Source organism: Salvia splendens, chromosome 15 (assembly GCF_004379255.2).
Source record: "Salvia splendens isolate huo1 chromosome 15, SspV2, whole genome shotgun sequence".
Lineage (NCBI taxonomy): Eukaryota > Viridiplantae > Streptophyta > Magnoliopsida > Lamiales > Lamiaceae > Salvia > Salvia splendens.
The window spans coordinates 28,495,062-28,515,915 of NC_056046.1; the positions used below are offsets into that span (position 1 = coordinate 28,495,062).

General features: G+C 38.5%; 2 protein-coding genes across 2 annotated transcripts; both read right to left on the minus strand.

Moving 5' to 3' along the window:
• Window positions 1-290: 290 nt before the first annotated feature.
• LOC121768926 (cellulose synthase-like protein G3) lies at window positions 291-4,500 on the minus strand. The gene is made up of 6 exons (XM_042165533.1): window positions 3,834-4,500; window positions 2,421-2,555; window positions 2,193-2,318; window positions 1,423-1,854; window positions 1,009-1,356; window positions 291-938 (listed from the first exon to the last, which is right to left on the minus strand). Exons 1-6 carry the CDS (start codon window positions 4,380-4,382, stop codon window positions 402-404), a joined length of 2,127 nt encoding a protein of 708 aa, XP_042021467.1. The 5' UTR covers window positions 4,383-4,500; the 3' UTR covers window positions 291-401.
• Window positions 4,501-6,872: 2,372 nt separating this feature from the next.
• Window positions 6,873-9,508, minus strand: LOC121769406 (pectin acetylesterase 10-like). Its single transcript, XM_042166205.1, has 11 exons — window positions 9,246-9,508; window positions 9,038-9,120; window positions 8,615-8,744; window positions 8,471-8,544; window positions 8,316-8,402; window positions 8,115-8,239; window positions 7,840-7,957; window positions 7,692-7,769; window positions 7,516-7,621; window positions 7,296-7,441; window positions 6,873-7,212 (listed from the first exon to the last, which is right to left on the minus strand). Exons 1-11 carry the CDS (start codon window positions 9,445-9,447, stop codon window positions 7,105-7,107), a joined length of 1,257 nt encoding a protein of 418 aa, XP_042022139.1. The 5' UTR covers window positions 9,448-9,508; the 3' UTR covers window positions 6,873-7,104.
• Window positions 9,509-20,854: the final 11,346 nt, after the last annotated feature.

The following is a 20,854-nucleotide window of genomic DNA, read 5'->3' on the forward strand; positions in this document are numbered from 1 at the left end:
TATAGCTGAGTCATTTCTTTTTTTGGCAAAAAACAACAACATTTCTTCTCTTACTTTATTCTCTCTCCATCTCTCTACATTTTTCCTTTCTACTTTATTATCCATTTACTTAACCCATTTAACACAATTTTTATTAAATCTCATGTTCAAAAGAAACACCCCTACTATAGAGGGACATAGGTAGTATGAAACGAAGCTATGAAATGGAGATATCATATTATTTTATTTTTCCATTCCATCATTCCAAAGATGGGCTTAGAATCCACACACATCATTTGATCCTTAGTAGGTATCATCATGCAAACAAAAGCTTCAACTTATCCATCTTAATCTTCCAACATTATTCCTTCTAATGTATCTAGTATTACTATTACAGACTACAAACTAAAGAGAGAGACATTTCAGATGTTGACAATGGAATAAATGACAAGAAACAGAAATGATGCAAGAACAAGTGAAATGATGGTAATCTTGGTAGGCATTCTTCCACCATCACTTCTCAACACCATGGCTTCATAAATTGGCAAGCTATTCGCAACGCCCATACTCGTCACTACCATTTGACCCAACATCTCCTCCAAACCTCTACCTTTGAGAAACTGTAAGACTCCCCCCAAAAACGCCACTAGATTTATGATAGCAGCCGTTGATAACGGCACAAACATGGGAGACGAAACCCCAAATTCGAACATCCCCTCATTGTACCGTTTCCTCATCTCCTCATCATCTACTTTGTTTGTCACGTTGAATGATCTTCCACCAATGCCTAACTGATTGCTTATATATTCTAATGTTCCAAAAAGGTCGGAAGAAAGTCCCCTTACCAGCCACATTCTTTGATCATTCCACCATTTTCGAACCGAAATGAACTCTATCAAGTCTTGTCCATAAGCACCAAGAAATAGGAACATATTCAAGAAAAACCATGGATTTGAGGCCTAAACACAACCAATGCATTAGTCCAACAATGCAAACACCTCCTAGTATATTAATTAGAGCATTACGTACCTTGGGGAAGATGGAGATGTTGTTGAGCATGGTTATTTGAGGAATGAAGGCATAGAACATGATGGGAATTGACCAAAAGGGTCCAAAAGCATAGTAAGAGTAACAATGAGCCATGAATGAGCCCATGTATTTTCTTCCGAAAGTCAAGGGGCTATGCTTCGAAAGAGCCACTTCAAGAAGGCCAACATTCCATCGTTTAGTTTGAGCTACGACGTCGTGCAAGGCAATCGGCATCTCAGCCAGAAATGCCGGCCTTGTCGGGTTGCAAAATACAGACTTCCATCCCTCACAATGTAGCATATAGCCAGTGTAGTAGTCCTCCACCAATGACCCATATCGAAACCCTATCTACAAATTAATTAATTAATTAATTAATATATGTTTTTGGATTAAATGAAGTACACTAGATCTAACCTTGGAGCCCCAGTTGGTGTCCTTCTCATAGTCACATGTAGTAACATCACGAGCTAGCTCTAAAACAGCTTGATCATTGATGTGGCTCTTGACAAGATGATCGGGTTCTCTCGGCCCGAACATGGAAGATGGGCCACCATAGAAGGCTCTCCGGTTGAAGAATGTGCCAGTGCCAAAGTAGTCGGGGCCCGCAAGCCCATTCATTCCCTCAGGGTTGATGTGAAAAGCGCGCTTCATCTCAGAACCATAAGTATCTCTTTTGTTGATCCCATGAAATCGGACAGGAAACTGAACATATCCTAAGTTAGGACTAACTGATTTGTCCAAGAAGTAGCACAAAATGTTTTGGGGTGTGGATGGATCGTTGGATATCATGTCGCAGTCCAAGGTCAAGATTATTGGAGCATTTGTCAATGTTGCTGATACCCGTAGCTTCAAACACAAACACAAAACATATCATATTATATAAAAGTACTTCTATATTATTAACATGAATTTTACTCCCTCCGTCGATGATTAACTAACACCAATTTCCTTTTTCATCCGTCCACAATTAATTAACATTCTTATTTTTACTACTTTTGTTAATGGTCCCCACATTGCACTAGCTTTTCACACTCACATTTCATTATAAAACTAATATACGAAGTATAAAAATAGGACCCACATTCCACTAACTTTTTCAACCCGCTTTGAACTATATTTCTTAAAACCTGAGCTAAGTCAAATGGGCTCCATTAATCGTGGACGGAGGGAGTAGTATCTCTTACTAGAGCATTGAGAGCTCCGGCTTTGAAATGATGGGTTGATGTTCGTCTCTTCTGCCGGGATACGTAGACGAGATTAGGCATGGAACAGCTTGCAACATCTATGTCTTCATCACTTTGTAGAAGAACCTGTTGCATATATATGTTGTTCACAATGTATTAAACGACGTAGTTGGATTCCTAAGAGTTTAGTTCAACATGATTAAGATTATAATGTTGGTATAGGGTTACCTCAACAACAGAAGGATGATCGAGGGAAGTGAAATCTTTTCCCCATCCGCTAAAAACTTTGGTTTTGTATTCATCTCCAACATATCCTTTCTCAACTATATCTTCTACTCTTCTTTTCATATCTTCGTATAGCTCCTGCATTAAAATATTGTGGTGAATCAAATAATAGATTTCGACTTATTTGGATAATTATAGTGGTTATTATATATAATTTCTCAGATATAAATGTATCCCTTTTGTATCACTATTAAAAAAGCACATGCAGGTAACACAAAATTTGATCTTGTTGTAGTTTTGTCCAAATTTAATTAAATATATAAATTGAATACTCCCTCTGCCCGCGAATAGGAGTCCCGTTTTTCCATTTTAGTTCGTCCGCAAATAGGAGTCTCGGTTCACTTTTACCATAAATAGTAATAGGGTCTCACATTCCACTAACTCATTTCATTCACATTTCATTTAAAATTAATATATTCAAGTGAGACCACTATTCCACTAACTTTTTTCCACTCACTTTTCTTAACATTTCTTAAAACTCATGTTGCCCATAAATGGGGCTCTTAATGGCGGACGGGGGGAGTAATATGCAAAAATGATATTAGTATGAACAAATAAGGCTTTTTTTATTACTCCCTTCGTCCCATTATGTGTCCCAATAATGTCTCAATTTTTCATATTGGTCCATTATATTAATTGTTGCACTTCATTTTTATCATTTTTTGTAGTAGACTTATTTCACTAACTCTTTCTCACTCACAATTTATTACTCTATAAAACTAATACATAAAAGTAGGACTCACATTCTATCAATCGTTCCAACTCACTTTTTATTACATTTCTTAAAATCCGTGTCGGATCAAAGTGGGACACATATTGGAGGACATTTTTTAAAATCCATGCCGGGTCATCTTAAGCGGGACAGAGGAAGTAGTATTAATCATTGATCATATATTCCAGTTTATTGGATATCTGGCAAATAATATTACATTTGTATTTCTACCGTGATGGATAGTGGAACTGCCACAATATACAAACTATGTAGTCAACACCAAATTTCAAATAGTATGACAAAAAAACGTTATTTTCCAATCAAGTAAAAAAAATTCATCAATGCGATAATGACAAGTTCCATTATAAAAGACATTAAATCTTATTAGTCACCATTTCACCTAGTAAGACAAAAAAGTTTTATCTTCCAAGCAAGTGAAAATTAGTCATCTATGCGACAATGACAAGTTCCAATATGAAAGACAAATAATCTTGACATTTCACCAATTGGGGTTTATCACGTAACAAATTAAGAAATAATTTTCCACAAGAGACGTAAGTGCATCAAATTGCTTGAAAGATGTGGACCTAAACTCAATGATAATATTCTTTATAATAATAAAAAAAAAAATGTAGACCAATTACCTTAATCTTCAAAGTCTGAGAGTCAAAGGTAACACTAGCCGACCCGAAAAAGGCTTGTGGGCAGCGCAGCTTGATCCGATTCTCCTTGCAAAACGGCAGCCACACCTTCCCGAACCGGGCAGCTTCCATCAAAGCAAACAAAGTCAGCTCCGAAGCTCCGTCGTCGGAGACATACACCGAGAGCTTCTCCGGCGGATAATCGTAGGCCAGGGCCGACAGGGCGGTGGCGGCGACCCGGAGAGGAGGCTCCTTGGAGGCGTCGGCAGTGCATATGAAGATGTCGAGCGCGGGCGGGATTAGGCCTTCGGGGAAGGGGTGAGGCCGAGAGGCAACGGGGTTGATGCGGAAAGCCTGTGAATTTAGCCACGTGAAAGCCAAGGTGATGTCGGCAGCAACCATCCACGTGGATATGAAGAAGCCGTGGTGGGTGGTTGCGGTTGCATGCCGGTAGAATAGGGCCAAGATGGCGGCGGAATAGAGCGTTGCGAATACCCGGTTAGGGATACGGCGGGGGAAGGGTTTGAACCACTCTGCTTTTCTACTTTCCATTTTCTCTACTCTTCACTTTTACTATGCCTTTTTTCTTACACTATATAATTTGCGAATACATTTAAAATTGATGAAGTTACGTGCAGAGTGTGCTGAGTGTACTTAGTCAAACATTTTTCGATTTGACTGACCAACATAGATTGTGTATTGCAATTTGTACATCAACAAATATATTTAGGTTAGTTTCTGCATAAATTTTACTCCCGTCCAAAAAAAATATGTACATTTTCCATTTTCGTCCATCTCATAAAAATATGTGCATTCCATTTTTGAAAAATCATATCAATTTAATAATATAGGTTTCACTATCTTGTAACACTACTTTAACTATCATCCTCCTCATTTCTCTTACTGTTACCGTATAATTCACATTCTCTCTCTTACTTTACCAATTTTGTCTTAATATCCCTGCCATCTTATCTGCCCATATTTTTATGGGACGGAGGGAGTATTAAATTCTTATAACTTTAATTTGATTATAAATTGTTATATTACTAATATTTATGAAATTAAGTGTGGATTTTTATACTATCACTTCAATTTGAGGATTAAACTAACATTGTTTATTTTTTAATAAGAAAAAAGGATTTCTTCTAATAACAGGTTTCATCAAGTTGTATGAAAAAAGTATAATGTAAAATACTTGAAAATAATAAATTCACTAAAACAAAAAATATAACATGATTTAATAAAAAGTTTGAGAATAAGAAACAGAGAAGTTGTAATTAGAAAAATAGGGTAATAATATATTTTCTGTTATTATCTAGGTACAAAATTCAAGATAAGATATGTAACTTAGCAAATGTGGTAGTTAATTAGCTGGATGAAGCATAGGCTTTTGAGTGGGCTTTATGTGGGTCAGATATAAGACACGTGCCACTTGAAAATATAACATAGCTACCAAACATACAGTTTAACTCGGATAAGTGTTATTATCTTGCTATAACATAGCTACCAAACGATCGTGTGTTAATGATTTTATAGTTTCAAATACATTTATTTAAATTAGTTGGATTACAAGATCAATGGTTTAATTAACATAGACATGCATAAAACTAGTCTATTTCAGCCATAATTCCGTCTTTAATTGTCACGTCATCTAGTTCCATTTCAGCCACAATTATATAAGACCAGGTTATTAGAGAACTAGGTCTCCCACTCTCCATCATTTCAATTGAAAATTTAGAGTATTTTGTTGGAACAGAGGAGTATATTATATCTGGATTTTAAATATTTATTGATTGTATTTCTAATATATGATGATTGAATTTCCAATATATACTGATTGTGGTTATAATATATGTTCATTTAAATATATAATAGATTAATTGTAAAATTAACACAAGTTACACAACTATAATATACGATTAGTACATATTCTATATTTCTATATATCTAGCGCCATCAGTCCATAAGTGCTGCTGGAATTGGGTTGTGGAGCTACCGATGACTGACCGTGGCTCGGCTCCGACCCCCACAAGGCCACCGCGCAGAACAATACACGACCAATTTTTTTAAAAAAATAATTGAGCAGAATCTGAGAGTAAAAATACTCCCTCCGTTCCATTCTAAGCGACGTGCCTCTCTAAATGACATTTCTGAAAATGGAAAATTCACTCTTTCTACCTTGTCCTTCTCTCTTACTTTATTCTCTCCACTTAACTCACAAACTAACATTACATAAAATTTTGTGCCAAAAAGGAAATGCTCCGCGTAGAGTGGGACGGAGGGAGTAGGATTAAAAAACTAGGGAAGATAGTTGTTGAGTTATTGGGCCACATACTAAAATAAAATTGATTGGCCCAATAACCCATTTCTTGATAATAAATAAGTTGGGAGAAACATATCGAAAAGAATATAGCAGCCGAAGACATAAGACACAGCCTTCTACATAACAACATATGAATAAGACAATGATCGTAATTAAGGTGTCGGTGTTAATTATGATAATTGTGATTGTTTTTTCTGACTCAGATTAGACAATAATTTTGTTTTTAAGTATAATTAATTTGTTTTTTAAGTAAAAGGAACAGGTAATTTTAAAATTTGGTCAATGCTCCCCTGTAACTTCCAATTGCCATTTTTCAGGAGTACTAATAATTAAAGCAGAATGCATAAAATATCACACACTATTATAGACAAGGGAAATGATTTTTTAATATTATAGTTATAATAGGAGTAAGGTTTTAAGTAGTAATAATAGCACTATCTAGGTTACGATATACTGCTAACTTATCAACGCACTGTATTACAAATGTCAACACATAATTAGCAACTTGAGAAAGTTAGCAATTAATCACACCCCCTAGGTTACATTGTAATAATTTAATATTTTATCATAATTTTTTTACAAAACTAAGTAATTTTATTAAATTTCATAATTTAAATAATTATTAACTCAAAAGTAAATAATTAAGAAATTGTGTTAAGAAGCAGTTAGTCGTGTTAGTTCGACAAACAGTCACAATTTAGTCAAACTCAACAGCAAAATTATAAACAAAATAATAGTATAAAATAAAAATTTGAGACCAATATCCTCATATCCTTTTCCAAAGTTACAAGACTTGAGATATCAGTATAATAGGTAAACCCTCTCTTTTTTCTTTTCAACAAACTCAGACATAGTCTTATTGCCTATAATGAGTATTTTCTGAATATAAATGGGACTTGAGATCACTATATGTAACAAAAAATGTAAGAGGAGAAGCACATTATTGATTGTTCAATGGAATTGGAGGTTATGACAAGTTGTATCACAGGGATAGGGGCAGTCGATCGACTTCACATTTGCTCGATCAAAGTACCAATCTCCGACAGACTTTGCAATAGCCTGCAAATCACAGCAACGAGACATATAACTTCTTCGAAGAAACAAATTGAAATTCAGGAACATGGAATGGTGTTGGTGCATACCTTGTTTCCGATTTTGGGAGAATTATTAGCAAACCACGTATCCTGCCTCTCGGATTGACAGTGAGCGAAACAAGAATTCAAGAATATCCCAGTCTGCCTTGATGATGCAAAGCCTTTTATCTGGTTCAGTATGTGAGTCCTAAAACCTGGTGTGTGTGTGGCGTCTTGTCACGACGAGGTCTAAAGATTTAATTAACGATACGTAAAGTAGAATGATGACCTTGCAAGAATTGGATCTGGGAAGGTGAACATTGCACAATATTCTTTCTACAGAGACGCCAGTTGGCACGAGGATCAGCTGAAGGCGGAGCCAAGCTTTGTTGAACCTAAAACAAAAAGGGGATGTTGTTATATAGTTGAAGATGTGTTGAGAAAGTTCACTATATTGCTGCTTACCTGCCATGCATCATAGGCAGCATTTAGGATGAAGAGAGGGGTTCTTATGTTGCCTATTACATTCTCAGGAAAGAAACACTGATACAAAACAGACACATATATACATTAGTACTACCCCAAATCTTGAACCACCGCCAACGAGACTTACTGAAGTTGGATCATCGCCGTGGTTGGTGCAAGTTCCTGGTAGGTTCCTCTCAGCACCCTGTAGGCTAACAACACCAGTGAAGAAATTCCGCATAATATGGCCACCAGAGACATCTGGACTGCACATTTTGCAAAACTAGACTTAGACATACCATACATCTACAGACATGTAATCAAAAAAGGGTCAACGGTTGATGTTGTTTCCAGATATATAGAGTTTGCATTTATCACTACCCTACTATACAAGTGTTACAGGTATAAGGATTAGGACGTTACGCATCCATAAAGAGTCCACCGTCGCTCAGGCACTTCACTCTGGTACTTGATGGGAATAAACCTCTAAATCTGTCGCAGTGCAAAATAACAGCCAGACCACCAGCAGAGCATCCTACCAGAAGTACCTGAACCACAACTCATTCAATTATCAATACAACGACATTACAAAGCAACAGAATACCATCGACAAATCATGATTACTTGGTTGGCATTGTGCATTCCTTTGGACATCAGTTCGTCCATCGCAGCTTCATAGATGCGTTGCCCTCTAAACTGCAACCCTGCGGCCTAAATCAAGGAAGACCTGTCTAGTCATGATTTAGAGTAAATAGGTACACTAACACAACACATCATACCTTGTTTTCGCCCTCCCCTGAAAAGGAGGCTCCATCACAGTATCGAACCTTCACTCGATTCCAGTTATAAAAATCTGACATAACAAAAGTCATCAAACAAGAAGAGTTGCCGTGATCAAGAAATCAGCTTAACCATATTTGTACCTGGATTTTCCGAAGCCTTATCACTAAGTATCCCAGTAAATGCAATTTGCCTTTCAAAGTAATTTGATGACCCTCGGCGTGTCTTCTTGCGATAAACACACGTCTTAATGCTGTTGCACCACCCCCCGCCCTGCACCAAAAACACAAAAACACTAATGACTAGTTTGTCTAGATGATGAGCCATATATACGTATTCAATCGAACTTCATCACCTAAATCTTGCTCATGCTTCGCTCTTTCAAGAACTAAGTCATTTATAAGAACAACAGCTTTTCCTCTACAAGTAGATCAAGGACAAGTGCTTAACTAAGCATATAACATATGAATCAGACAGAGATTGCCCCTCATCACAGCAAGATGACCAAAAATGAACAAACAGCACCATACATATTAAAAAACATGAGCATTGTTACAATCACAAACCTCTAAGTCAACAATCCAACTATTCGCCCCGCTCCCGGATCCACGATGAAAGTGATAACCGGGCAAAGTTCCATCTAGACACACTGCAATGTGGTTCAAGAAAGGTTATAGATTTACAAGCCTCCAGTTTTCATTCCAAATTGAACATAAAATCAATTCACATTATCAATTTTCATTAGAAAGCATTTTGAAGAGCAAGAAATCCAACCAGCTCCTTTAGCAGCAGCTCCATTGATGAGAGTAAGAGGCACCAAGAGAGCATTGGGAGGGGCAGCAGCAGAAGCAATCCCATACAGAGATTCTAAATAAGAGTGAGATTCATTTGTTTCATTAACAAAGAGAACCTCTTGAGATGGGAAGGCAACTGCAGCTGATATTGCAGCAGCAAGCACAAGCCATAAGCCTGTCATCAGCTCGATTTGAAGAAGAAGAAGAAGAAGAAGAAGAGGCAGGCAACATATATAGACATGAATCATCAATGTCATTTTCTACATGTCGTTATACTAGGTGAGTTGATGGATGTGAAAATACACTATTTTGTCAATCTGGTTTTTTCTGGTAACTATTTTTATCATCCAAATCTATGTTAAAAATCTGGATTTGTATTTATGGAAATTGACATTTATCTGTGAAAATTGACTTGGACTCCTAATTTATTTCTTTTTTTCTCTTTTTCCTTAATTCATTCCTTTCACTTTTTCTGTATTGCAGATCTAACGCATAGATTGCCTGCTTCTCTGACTAAATTTGCAGTGGGGAAGTGAAAAGAAATGAATCTTGCAACTACTTTTGTGTTTCCTTCAAAAAAATTATTGTAGTTTCACCTCACTTATGACAAAAGTGACGTAATCTTTTAGTACTCATACAGTAATACTTGAAATTTACAGAAGGAATGTTGACAAAAGAGTCAAAGGTTAGTCAATTCCAGTTTCTGGTTAAATAAATAGAGTTTTTTTTATATATATGAACACAATAATTGACTATAGTGAGAATTGATGGGTAACACCGGTGCCAAATTCTCAACTCGAACATGAACCCGACCTACTAATACTGATCGGGTTACATAGTTATTAAATTAATCTCATAACGATACAACTCAACAAAGTCACTTGAATTCAACCTGTTAAATGAAATTCTCAACTCGAACACAAATCCGATCAACTACCTTCTGTTGAAAGATATGAGTATTATTCATTCAACTTGTTCATACAATTACAATAGGTACGTCTCTTTTAAATATGCCAAGGGTTACATAAAAATGGCAAGATTTGCCCTAATACTCATTCCCTAATTAATTTCTTTTCCTTGCTTACCTATTTTCCTTACTTACATATTTTTCTTTCTAACACTCCCCCTCAAGTTAAGTAATGGGATCACCCATACTTAACTTGCCCAATACCTCATGGAAGCTTCTTGCATCGACAGCTTTCGTGAGTATATCCGCCAACTGATCTTCAGATCTCACAAAAGGAAGTTCTACTGTCTTGGCCTCTATATTGTCCTTGATGAAATGTCGATGCACCTCGACATGTTTTGTCCGATCATGCTGAACTGGATTTTCAGATATACTGATTGCCGCTTTATTATCACAGAACAACTTACACGACTTCTGTGAGTTTAAGTTCAACTCGGTCATCAATTTCCTCAGCCACAGAATCTCAGTCAACCCACTCTTAATCCCTCGAAATTCAGCTTCTGCACTTGACAAGGCTACCACTTTCTGTTTTTTGCTTCTCCACGTGACAAGATTTCCTCCCACAAAGGTAAAATATCCAGCAGTTGATTTTCTATCATTTGGGTTCTCTGCCCAATCAGCATCCGTGAACCCATGAATCTCTAAATGTCCATGATTCTCGAATAGAATCCCATGGTTCGCTGTCCCTTTCAGATATCGGACAATCCTCAGTGCTGCTTCCCAGTGAGCTACTTGAGGTGCATGCATAAACTGACTAACTACTCCAACTGCATAAGCTATGTCGGGTCTAGTGTGGGATAGGTATATCAATTTCCCAACTAAACGTTGATATCTCGTGCGGTGAGTGGCTTCAGCTCCTTCAACTATCCGCAGACCATGATTTTGAACCATAGGAGTATCTGCTGGCTTACAGTCCAGTAGTCCTGTCTCGGTTAACAAGTCAAGTACATATTTCCTCTGACTGATGAAGATCCCCTTCTTTGACCTTAGTACTTCTATACACAAAAAGTACTTTAGTAATCTCAAGTCCTTCATTTCAAACTCTGCAAACAAATTCTTCCTTAGCTTGCTTATTTCCTCTTCATCATCTCCCGTGAGAATCATGTCATCTACATAGATGATGAGGCATGTGATCTTTCCTTCTCTTTTCTTCAAGAATAATGTATGATCAGAGTTGCTTTGTTCATACCCATACTTCTTCATTGCCTCAGAGAATCTTCCAAACCAAGCTCTAGGTGACTGCTTTAGCCCACATAGTGTTCGTTTTAGTTTGCAAATCTTTCCTCCTTCGAAATCTCCAACAAACCCAGGTGGTGGCTCCATATAAATGGGCTTCTTCAGTTCCCCATGTAAGAATGCGTTTGTCACGTCGAACTGATGTAGTGACCATTCCCTGACTGCCGCTATTGAGAAGAGCACTCGAATAGTACTCATCTTTGCTACCGGTGAGAATGTTTCAGCATAATCAACTCCATAAGTCTGAGTGTATCCTTTGGCCACAAGTCTCGCCTTATACCTTTCAATCGACCCATCTGGCCTCCGTTTGATAGTGAAGACCCATCTGCATCCCACAGTTCGAACTCCATCAGGTTTAAGACATACTTCCCATGTATTGTTCTTCATCAGGGCCCGCATTTCTACTAGCATTGCTTCTTGCCAGTGAGCAATTTCCATAGCCTCCTCGGCCGTATATGGGATTTCTTCTTCTTCGTAAAGTGCTGCTTCAAACGCCCTAGCCATCTCTGTTAGATTTGCTTTAGCCAGATTCGCCATAGAATATCGGCTTCTACTAATCCTCTCAGGAATGTATCTCTTAGTCGGGACCCCACGAGTAGTTCTGTTGGGGAGTATATAGCAGCCGGTATCACCATCAATTGCTGCATTCTCATTCTCGTCTACACCAAAAGTGTCAGGGGTAATAACTGTATTATCTGAGCTAGTTTCAGGAATTACCTCAGATATCACTGGAGGAGGACTCGATTCAGGCGTGGGCGGTTGAGGAGGCTCTACAGCAGATGTGACTGACTCGGCAGTGACACTAGCTTGTTCTGTTGGTTCCACGATCGAGATACTTGGATGTGGCATCGGCGAACTGAGGGGTCCAATTTTATCACACTCCCCCTGAACAGCACTCTCCCCCTGACCCCGAGGTTGGGTGTGATAAAAGTATTCACTTTCTAGAAAATTACAATTCATGGTTGTTATAACCTTCCTAGACCCCGGGTGATAGCATCGATAACCCTTCTGATTTATCCCATACCCCAAAAAAACACATTTTATTGCACATGCAGAAAATTTTCCTCTTTCGTGTTTCGGTACATGCACATAAACGGAACAACCAAAGATTTTGAGCGGAAGTGTGAGAGGTGGGGGAATATCAGTAAGGGATGCGAGAGTCTGCAAAGGAGTTTTCATACCCAAAATTTTTGTAGGCAAACGATTAATCAGGTAAACAGCAGTGGCAACAGCTTCGGGCCATAAAAATTTAGAAACATTTGAGTCAAAAAACAGGGCTCTCGTGACCTCTAGGATTATCCTATTCTTTCGTTCAGCTACACCATTTTGTTCAGGAGTGTAAGGACAAGTAGTTTGATGAACTAACCCCTTTTCTTTAAAAAAATCGGTCATGTCTTTGTTAACAAATTCCCTACCATTATCGGATCTAAGAATTTTGATCGTGGTTTGGAATTGTGTCTGGATCATTGTAAAGAAACGGGTAAATTTTTTAAAAACGTCAGATTTATGCTTCAAAAAATATACCCAAGTCAATCTAGTGTAGTCATCCACAAAAATGAGAAAATATTTAAAACCATGATCACCAACTATAGCGACCCCAAACATCGGCATGCACTAGAGAAAAAATAGTCTTAACGCGAGTATCACTTGATCTAAAGGGTTGTCTGTGGTTTTTTACCAAAACACAAGATTCGCAAGTAATATCCTTAAAATGGGAAAACTTTGGAAAAAGCATTTTTAAATAACCCGAGGATGGATGCCCCAATCTGCGGTGCCACAACCAAGCTTCCCGATTTGCAGATCCGTGAGCAAGCATCGCGGTGCCACCTTGTTGAGTAATCTCATCCACATAATAAAGACCTTGACGCTCAGTGCCATGCCCAATTATCCTCCTCGTCCTGATATCCTGTAATACACAGAAATTTGGATGCATTCGTAACATACAGTTTAATTCTTTCGTCACGTGGCTGATAGACATAAGTTTATGAGATAATTTGGGCACATAGAGACAATTTGTAAGCTTTAGGGTTGGGGATATTTCAATGGTTCCACTCCCACCCACAGCGGTCAACTCTCCATCGGCAGTGTGAATTTGGCTTTTAGTTGCCCCATTAAATTCAGAAAAATCTTTCATATCGTAGGTCATAGTATCAGTTGCCCCACAATCAAAAATCCACCCACTCTCCTTAGGGTCAATTTTACTTTGGGCAATGCATGCAATAGGTATATTTTCCAAGGGTGCAAAACGATTTGGGCTTAAGACGGAATTTCCAGACAGTTTTGGGGTCAAACGTGGAATATAGTCTTTCTGGGGTCCTAACTGTAATTTTCCCAGTTCATATTGCATATATTCTGAACTATAAGGACCAGAAATTAAATTACTCATGCTTTGGGGTTTATTCTGAAAATCAAATTGGGGATCGGGGTTTCTCAACCCCAATCCGTTACCTCCATATGACCCGCCTCCTTTCTTCTCCGCGAAGGCTGCCTCGCCGGGCCTGCCGCCTCCACCCGGTTGAGGACCGGTATCTCCTGCTCTCCCACGGGTGTTAGTCATCTCCCTATTCCCTGCTCCTTGCGGAAATAATCCGCCTCCATCTTCGACTCCGATGGCTAATCGAGCTTTAGCCTTTTGAGTTTCATCCCACCATTCCGGAAATTCAACGAGGAGGAAACAGGTATCTCGAGTATGTCTTTGTTTTCTGCAATGAGAGCACCATAATTTTGATTTGTCGGGTTTGAAACTGCCTTGGCGATTGGGCTGTTGCGCGGCGGTTCGTGGTGGTGGCTGTTTTGGTCGCGGTGATGGCTGGTTTCTGACGGTGAACCCGTGTCCGACTTGGCCCGATGATGATCCATCGTTGATTGCGCCGGTCTGGGGATCGATGTCTGCTGCTGGCATGATTTTCAACCGCGTAGCTTTTTGTTTTACCAGACCGTATGCGGTCTCAGCTGAGGGCAACGGAGTTTCCTTGAGAATATCCCTTCGGATCCCGTCATATCTTGCATTCAAGCCTGTTAGGAATTTGAACAGCCGTCTTGTTGCTACATACGTTCGAAGTTGGCTAATCCCCTTGTCGCAGCAATCCACAGGTTGATGTTGGCATCGGTCAATTTCGACCCAGATTCCGTGGAGATGTCGCCAATATGTTTCTAGCCCACGTTCCCCTTGCACGATTCGGCCTGCCTTTTCCTCTAGATCGTACAACAGATATGGATCTGCAGTACTTTCGAATGTAGTTTGTAGGCTCTCCCACAGAGCTTGCGCGGTTTGGTGATGTGCAAAGTCGACAAAAATTTCTGTTTCGACGTTTTCAATTATCCATGAGAACACTGTCATATCGGCTTCCTCCCATTCTGTGTACCCCTTCATTCCAGGTTCCGGCGGCTGCGGTTTACCAGTGATATATCTGTTTGCTCGTCTTCCCACGATGGCTACTCTCATCAGCCGTTTCCATAAGGGATAATTCATCCCGTTGAGTTTAACGGCTAGAGTAACATTCTTACTCATCTTTAATCGTGTCTCCTCCATATTTGGTTTCTCTTCATCGTCTGACATGTTGCAGGTTGGGAATAACCGCCTTCTTGGTCGGGAAAGGTATTAGGCTATGATAATTTTGTTCTGAGCCTTTGCTCTGGTACCATGTTGAAAGATATGAGTATTATTCATTCAACTTGTTCATACAATTACAATAGGTACGCCTCTTTTAAATAGGCCAATGGTTACATAAAAATGGCAAGATTTGCCCTAATACTCATTCCCTAATTAATTTCTTTTCCTTGCTTACCTATTTTCCTTACTTACATATTTTCCTTTCTAACACCTTCAAATTCGAATACGACTCATACACGACATAATATGTATAGTATGGTTGACAAGATACAATAATGACCTGAATCGTATGTACACGATTCAGACATGATATTACACGATTTAAACATGATATTACACTATTAAACATAATTTATATGATAAAAATCTAATTTACATGATTAAATTTTATTTATACTATTAAATCTTATTTTTAAACCTGATTTACAAGATTTGAACCCAATATACACAAATTTAGAGGATAAATTTAAAGTATAAATTTTTTAAAAATAATTATAACAGTATTATTTTAAATAGGTTGCTTGAATCTAGTCTAACTTGAATCTTACCAAGTTGTTAATAGATCAACACATTAAGAACACAAACTCAATAAAGTTTTACTCAAATCTATTACTTTTTTCACATATTATATGTTGTGTTTATATCAAGTTTTTGTATCGAAAATTGTCAGGCTCTAGTTATTATTTTGTACTCATATATCATGAATTTGTTCTAGAGCTGTATTGATCTTAAATTTTAAATTGGGTCATAAAATTTTGAATTATTTGTTCCCAAATGAACATTCAATCTTTAATTTTTAATTAAATAAGATTTCCAATTTGAATTTTATACTCCCTCCATCCCTTAAAATTAGAAACTTTTTCTATTTATTTTTGTCCCATAAAAATAACGCATTTCTATTTTTGATAACTCGTTTATCTCTAATGAGGTATAGCCTCAATCTTTAATAACAATACTCCAATTACTTTAACATTTTATTTCTCTCTTGCTTTATCAATTAAAATTCGTGACGTCTTAAAAGTTTCTAGTTCATGAAACGAAAGGAGTATTAAATATCAAAATATATAAGAATTCTAAAAATTGGAAAAAGAATATTAAGGAAACACAGGTAAATCAAAATCTTAGAAAGTACTACTTTCTATTTTTAAGATTATGAATAATTTATTTTAATACACAATTAAATAAAGACGAGAATTTAAAAATTAAGAATATTAAATTACTTTGTCATGTACAGCATCCGCAATGGCGGACTTCCGCGCGGATGTCAGACCAGCGTACGCGACGTCCGCGAGGGACGTCCGCCATTGTGCAACTGTTCAGCGGATACGGATGTCCGATACAGACACCGCATGTCCGCGCCTTTCCGCTGACGTCCGTCGGGACGTCCGCCATTGCGTTGACTCCCACGGACGTCGGCGCGAAATTCTCGATTTTTGCATTATTTTTTTATGAAAAAATTCTATAAATACGTCTCGTTGCATTTCATTTCATTCGCACCACTTGTTTTAACTAGTTTCTCTCTCTCTAAATTTCTTTTATATTTCCGTAATGTCTGGTAATGGTAGTGGTAGTGGTAGTGGTGGTGGTGGTGGGCATTATGAACACATCATGCGGATGATACACGCACGTGTGCGGGAGGCCGCGGAGAGGGAGGAACAAGCGGCCTCGGCGCCGGTGGTGCCTCAACCCATCCATCGTCGCACTATAGTGCCCCGGTATCATCTCGCTGCCTACAGTCGGTTGTACGAGGATTACTTTGCGCCGGAGCCACGTTTTGGGGAGAACCTATTCCGGCGACGGTTTAGGATGCATCGTCCGCTCTTTCTGCGTATCGTGGGCGCTTTGGAGCGTCGATACGGGTATTTTAGGGTGCGGGAGAATGCGGCTGGTAAACCCGGCCACACGTCGATTCAGAAGTGCACTGCCTCAATTAGGCAGTTGGCATACGGAGGTGCGGCCGACATGTTCGACGAGTACCTCCACATCGGCGAGACAACTGCCCGCGACTGCTTTAAGTATTTTGGTCAGGGCGTTAGGGAGATATTCGGGGATAGGTATCTTCGGAAGCCTACCCCCGAAAATTGTCAGGCTCTGCTGGATATGCACGGGAATCAGCACCGGTTTCCGGGGATGTTAGGCAACGTAGATTGTATGCACTGGGAATGGAAGAACTGCCCCGCTGCCTGGAAATGGATGTACACTACTGGTTTCAAGGCCAAGCATCCCACGATGATCCTTGAAACAGTAGTTGACTACTGACTGTGGATTTGGCATGCCTATTTTGGAGTAGCCGGGTCTAACAACGACATCAACGTCCTCCAGTCATCGCCCCTCTTCAACGACCAGTGCATGGGCATCGGTCTGGCCGTCAGTTTCGTCGCCAACGGCAACCAGCACAATATGGGCTATTATTTGGCGGATGAGATATACCCAATGTGGCCCGTCTTTGTGAAGACGATCAGATGCCCAACGGATGAAAAGAAGATATACTTTGCGCAACGTCAGGAGGCAGCGCGCAAGGATGTGGAGCGGGCATTTGGTGTGCTCCAGTCTCGATGGATGGCAGTAAAGGGTCCATCACGGCTATGGTATGTTGATAGCATCGCCGACATCATGTACGCATGTATTATCATGCACAACATGATTGTCGAAGATGAAGGCCCAGCGCTGACCGATTGGGCCAACGATGATGCTACGGCTGCGGGTCCAAGCAACGACGTGGCACTGACAATGTACGCATGGGGATACCCCATGACGATGTCGAGCGAGTCCGTGCATTTGCCGACATGCGCCAAAAACAAGCCCATGTTTGACTCCAGAACGATATAATTGAAGAAGTATGGCAGCAGAGGGGTCGTCGTTGATGGAGTTTTTAATTGTTGAAATGTATTTTTTTTTATTTTGGTGAAATGTACTTTTCTTTTTTTTTAATTAATGAAATTTTTATTCCGTATTCGTTTTGAATTTTTCTTCCGTAAATTGTTAAATTGGTGAATTTGTGATTTTTTTTAATGTGGGAAATCCGTCGAGATGTCCTTGGGGATGTCCGCCACTGTGCAGTGGGATGTCCGTATGACGTGGCATCCGCAGTGGGAAGTCCATATGACGTGGCATGATGTATTTTTGGGATGTCCGCCAGGACATCCACACCACTGCGGATGCCCTAAACATGTCCGGAATGGTGTTAATTCTCAAATTAGAACACATAAATGAGTGAGTTTAATCTAGAAAAGGACCAATTTGAATATGAAATAAGGACTTTTTTTCACTACCATACAAAAGGAGTTGCTATTTATATAATATGTATATTAATCTATTAATTGTGGCTGATAATATATGAATTGGTATGGTGGGCACCAAACATGGCCTAACACCTCATGGCACAGCTGTATACTGAAAGGGGCTTTTGTCTCCACTAGTCGGTGCTGCTACTGCATGGGTTTGGATTCTGTGTAACAAATGCATATATCTGTATATGCACAATAAATTTATCATGTGATAAACGACACAAATTTTTATAAAATTCTCCCTCCGTTCCATAATAATTGTCACTCCTTTTCATTTTACTCCGTCCCACAATAATTGTCACACTTCATTTTTATCATAAATGGTAATTAGGTCTTACATTCCATTAGCTCACTTCACTCGCATTTTATTATAAAACCAATATAAAAAAAGTGGGTCTCACATCCCTCTAACTTTTCCAACCAATTTTTTTTTTATATTCCTTAAAATCTGTGCCAACACTAAGAGTGACAATTATTGTAGGACGGGGGAATATTATATGTAAGTGATGTAAGAGTGGGTTAGATGCCTACCATATTACTATACATGATAAGTTTTTGTGAACACAACAAAACAAAAAAATTATGATAATTTTTCGTTGCGGGCGAAATTTAAAACTTTATCAAAATAAATAAATCATATTTTAATTAAGTTCTATTACAATTAAGATAAATTAAAAAAAAAAAGTAATGAATTTTGGATCTGCAACTTTCAAATTCAGTCATATAAACCATGAACTTGAACATTTTTTCCATTTTTGTTCATTTCTTTAGTTCTTTAGGTGTCTTTCTATTGTTATTACTCATTATCATATGATTATTTATTAATAATTACGTTGTGAGAGATTTTAATTAGATGGGACGACTATAATTTATTATCATGTGATTATTCATATAGGATTAAGTTGTGAAATTCAGTCTAATGAATCAAATATAATACATATTCAATAGTGAGATACAATCTTTTGGACGCGCTCTTGGAAAAACAAAGTACTCAATAGTGTTTCAATTGCACAACTAGTCCGCCTTTCTTAAAGTGAGATCAATGGATTGAGTTAGACCTGCACACGGTTCAAAACTGTCGGTTCTGGTTTAAAACTAGCGGTTCACGGTTCAGCTAAACCGTGAACCTGAACTGGCCCGATAAGGTGTTATGCGGTTCCGGTTAAAAACCCGTCAGTTTTTGGGCAGAAACCGGCAATTCCGGGCCAGTTCAGCGGTTCAATTTTTGTTTGTCTTTTTAGTTTTTATTTATCTACAAAAGGCACATAAATAAAATTCAAACAATAAGGATGAAAGTTGCAATTTATTGATATAAATTTAAACGAGATTATAAGTTACAATTATAACGATTACAATTTACAAAAAACTTGAAGTCTAGAAGTCTTAAACAATAAATTTACATATACTTGTAAATTTCGACGAGATCTACAAAAACGACTTGAAGGTTTGAACAATAATTTATAAGTATATACTCTTAGTCGACGATATGTTTCTACATACTAAATCGAGGACACTTTTAGCAATTTAACCTTAAATGTTGAGTTTAGTCTAACAATCAACAATTATGGTAGAATTGTCCAAAGTTTTATGGATTTAGTCTTATAGAGAAGTCTCCTTCACCTATGGGAGTACGATATCCCCCACCATCATTAAATTTGTAAACTTTGTTGCAATAATTACAACATGCATTAAACTCCGATGTTATCTCTTGATATAGTGGATCACCACTACTAGACACTATTGAGACCTTCTTGTAATGTTAACAAATATAGACATAGATGATGATAACTAAGACTTTTTACTGCTTTTGTGGTGCGGGTAGAGGAGGGGGATGCATGTCTTCATCACAAGAAGAAGACATATTGAAATTGAAGTATGAGAATGAGAATAGAGAATAGAGATTGAGAAAAAAAATCATTATCAACACAAGAATGAGGTGAGTAGAAATGATGGGGAAGTGAGTATTTATAGGAGAAAATTGGGAAAAATCAAATTTAAGAAAAAAAAATTGAAATTTGAAATTTCGGCCGGTTTACCGTTGGAACCGGCGGTTCACTCCACGGTGCCTGACCAAAACAGCTGATGGGATACGAACTAAACAACTAAACAATAATTGCGAGCCCAATAGCAGTGACGGCCCATCAGCCCAAAACCCAAGAAAGAGTATCAGTTCGGCACAACCAAAGAGTTCGGTTACAGCCTATAGCTCGGTAGTATCAGTTCGGCACAACCAAAGAGTTCGGTCACAGCCTATAACTCGGTAAAAGCCGACCAATCGAGCTCAACTCTCAGATCGGCAAAAGCTGATCGGCAAAGTTCAGCAGTTCGGTCTCAGTATTCGACCGAACAAGGAGATAGTGGACCCATGCAGGATCTCCACGACCTCCATTACACCCACGATCTATTTAGTGGTATTAAGCAGTTATCAACCCCCCTACCAGGGCTGCAAACCACGATCTTAGTTCGAATGTATAAATAGAACTTAG

Bases quoted from the DNA above. Each gene is read 5' to 3' on its own strand.
- LOC121769406 (XM_042166205.1), bottom strand. From the start codon at position 9,447: ATGACAGGCTTATGGCTTGTGCTTGCTGCTGCAATATCAGCTGCAGTT. The intron at 8,403-8,470 runs GTATGATGTGTT...TCCTTGATTTAG, and splicing joins CAGGGGAGGGCGAAAACAAG to GCCGCAGGGTTGCAGTTTAG. The intron at 7,442-7,515 runs GTCATCATTCTA...CACACACACCAG, and splicing joins CCAGATCCAATTCTTGCAAG to GTTTTAGGACTCACATACTG.
- LOC121768926 (XM_042165533.1), bottom strand. From the start codon at position 4,382: ATGGAAAGTAGAAAAGCAGAGTGGTTCAAACCCTTCCCCCGCCGTATC. The intron at 2,556-3,833 runs GTAATTGGTCTA...ATTTTAATGCAG, and splicing joins CTCAGACTTTGAAGATTAAG to GAGCTATACGAAGATATGAA. The intron at 1,357-1,422 runs GTTAGATCTAGT...ATTAATTTGTAG, and splicing joins ACACCAACTGGGGCTCCAAG to ATAGGGTTTCGATATGGGTC.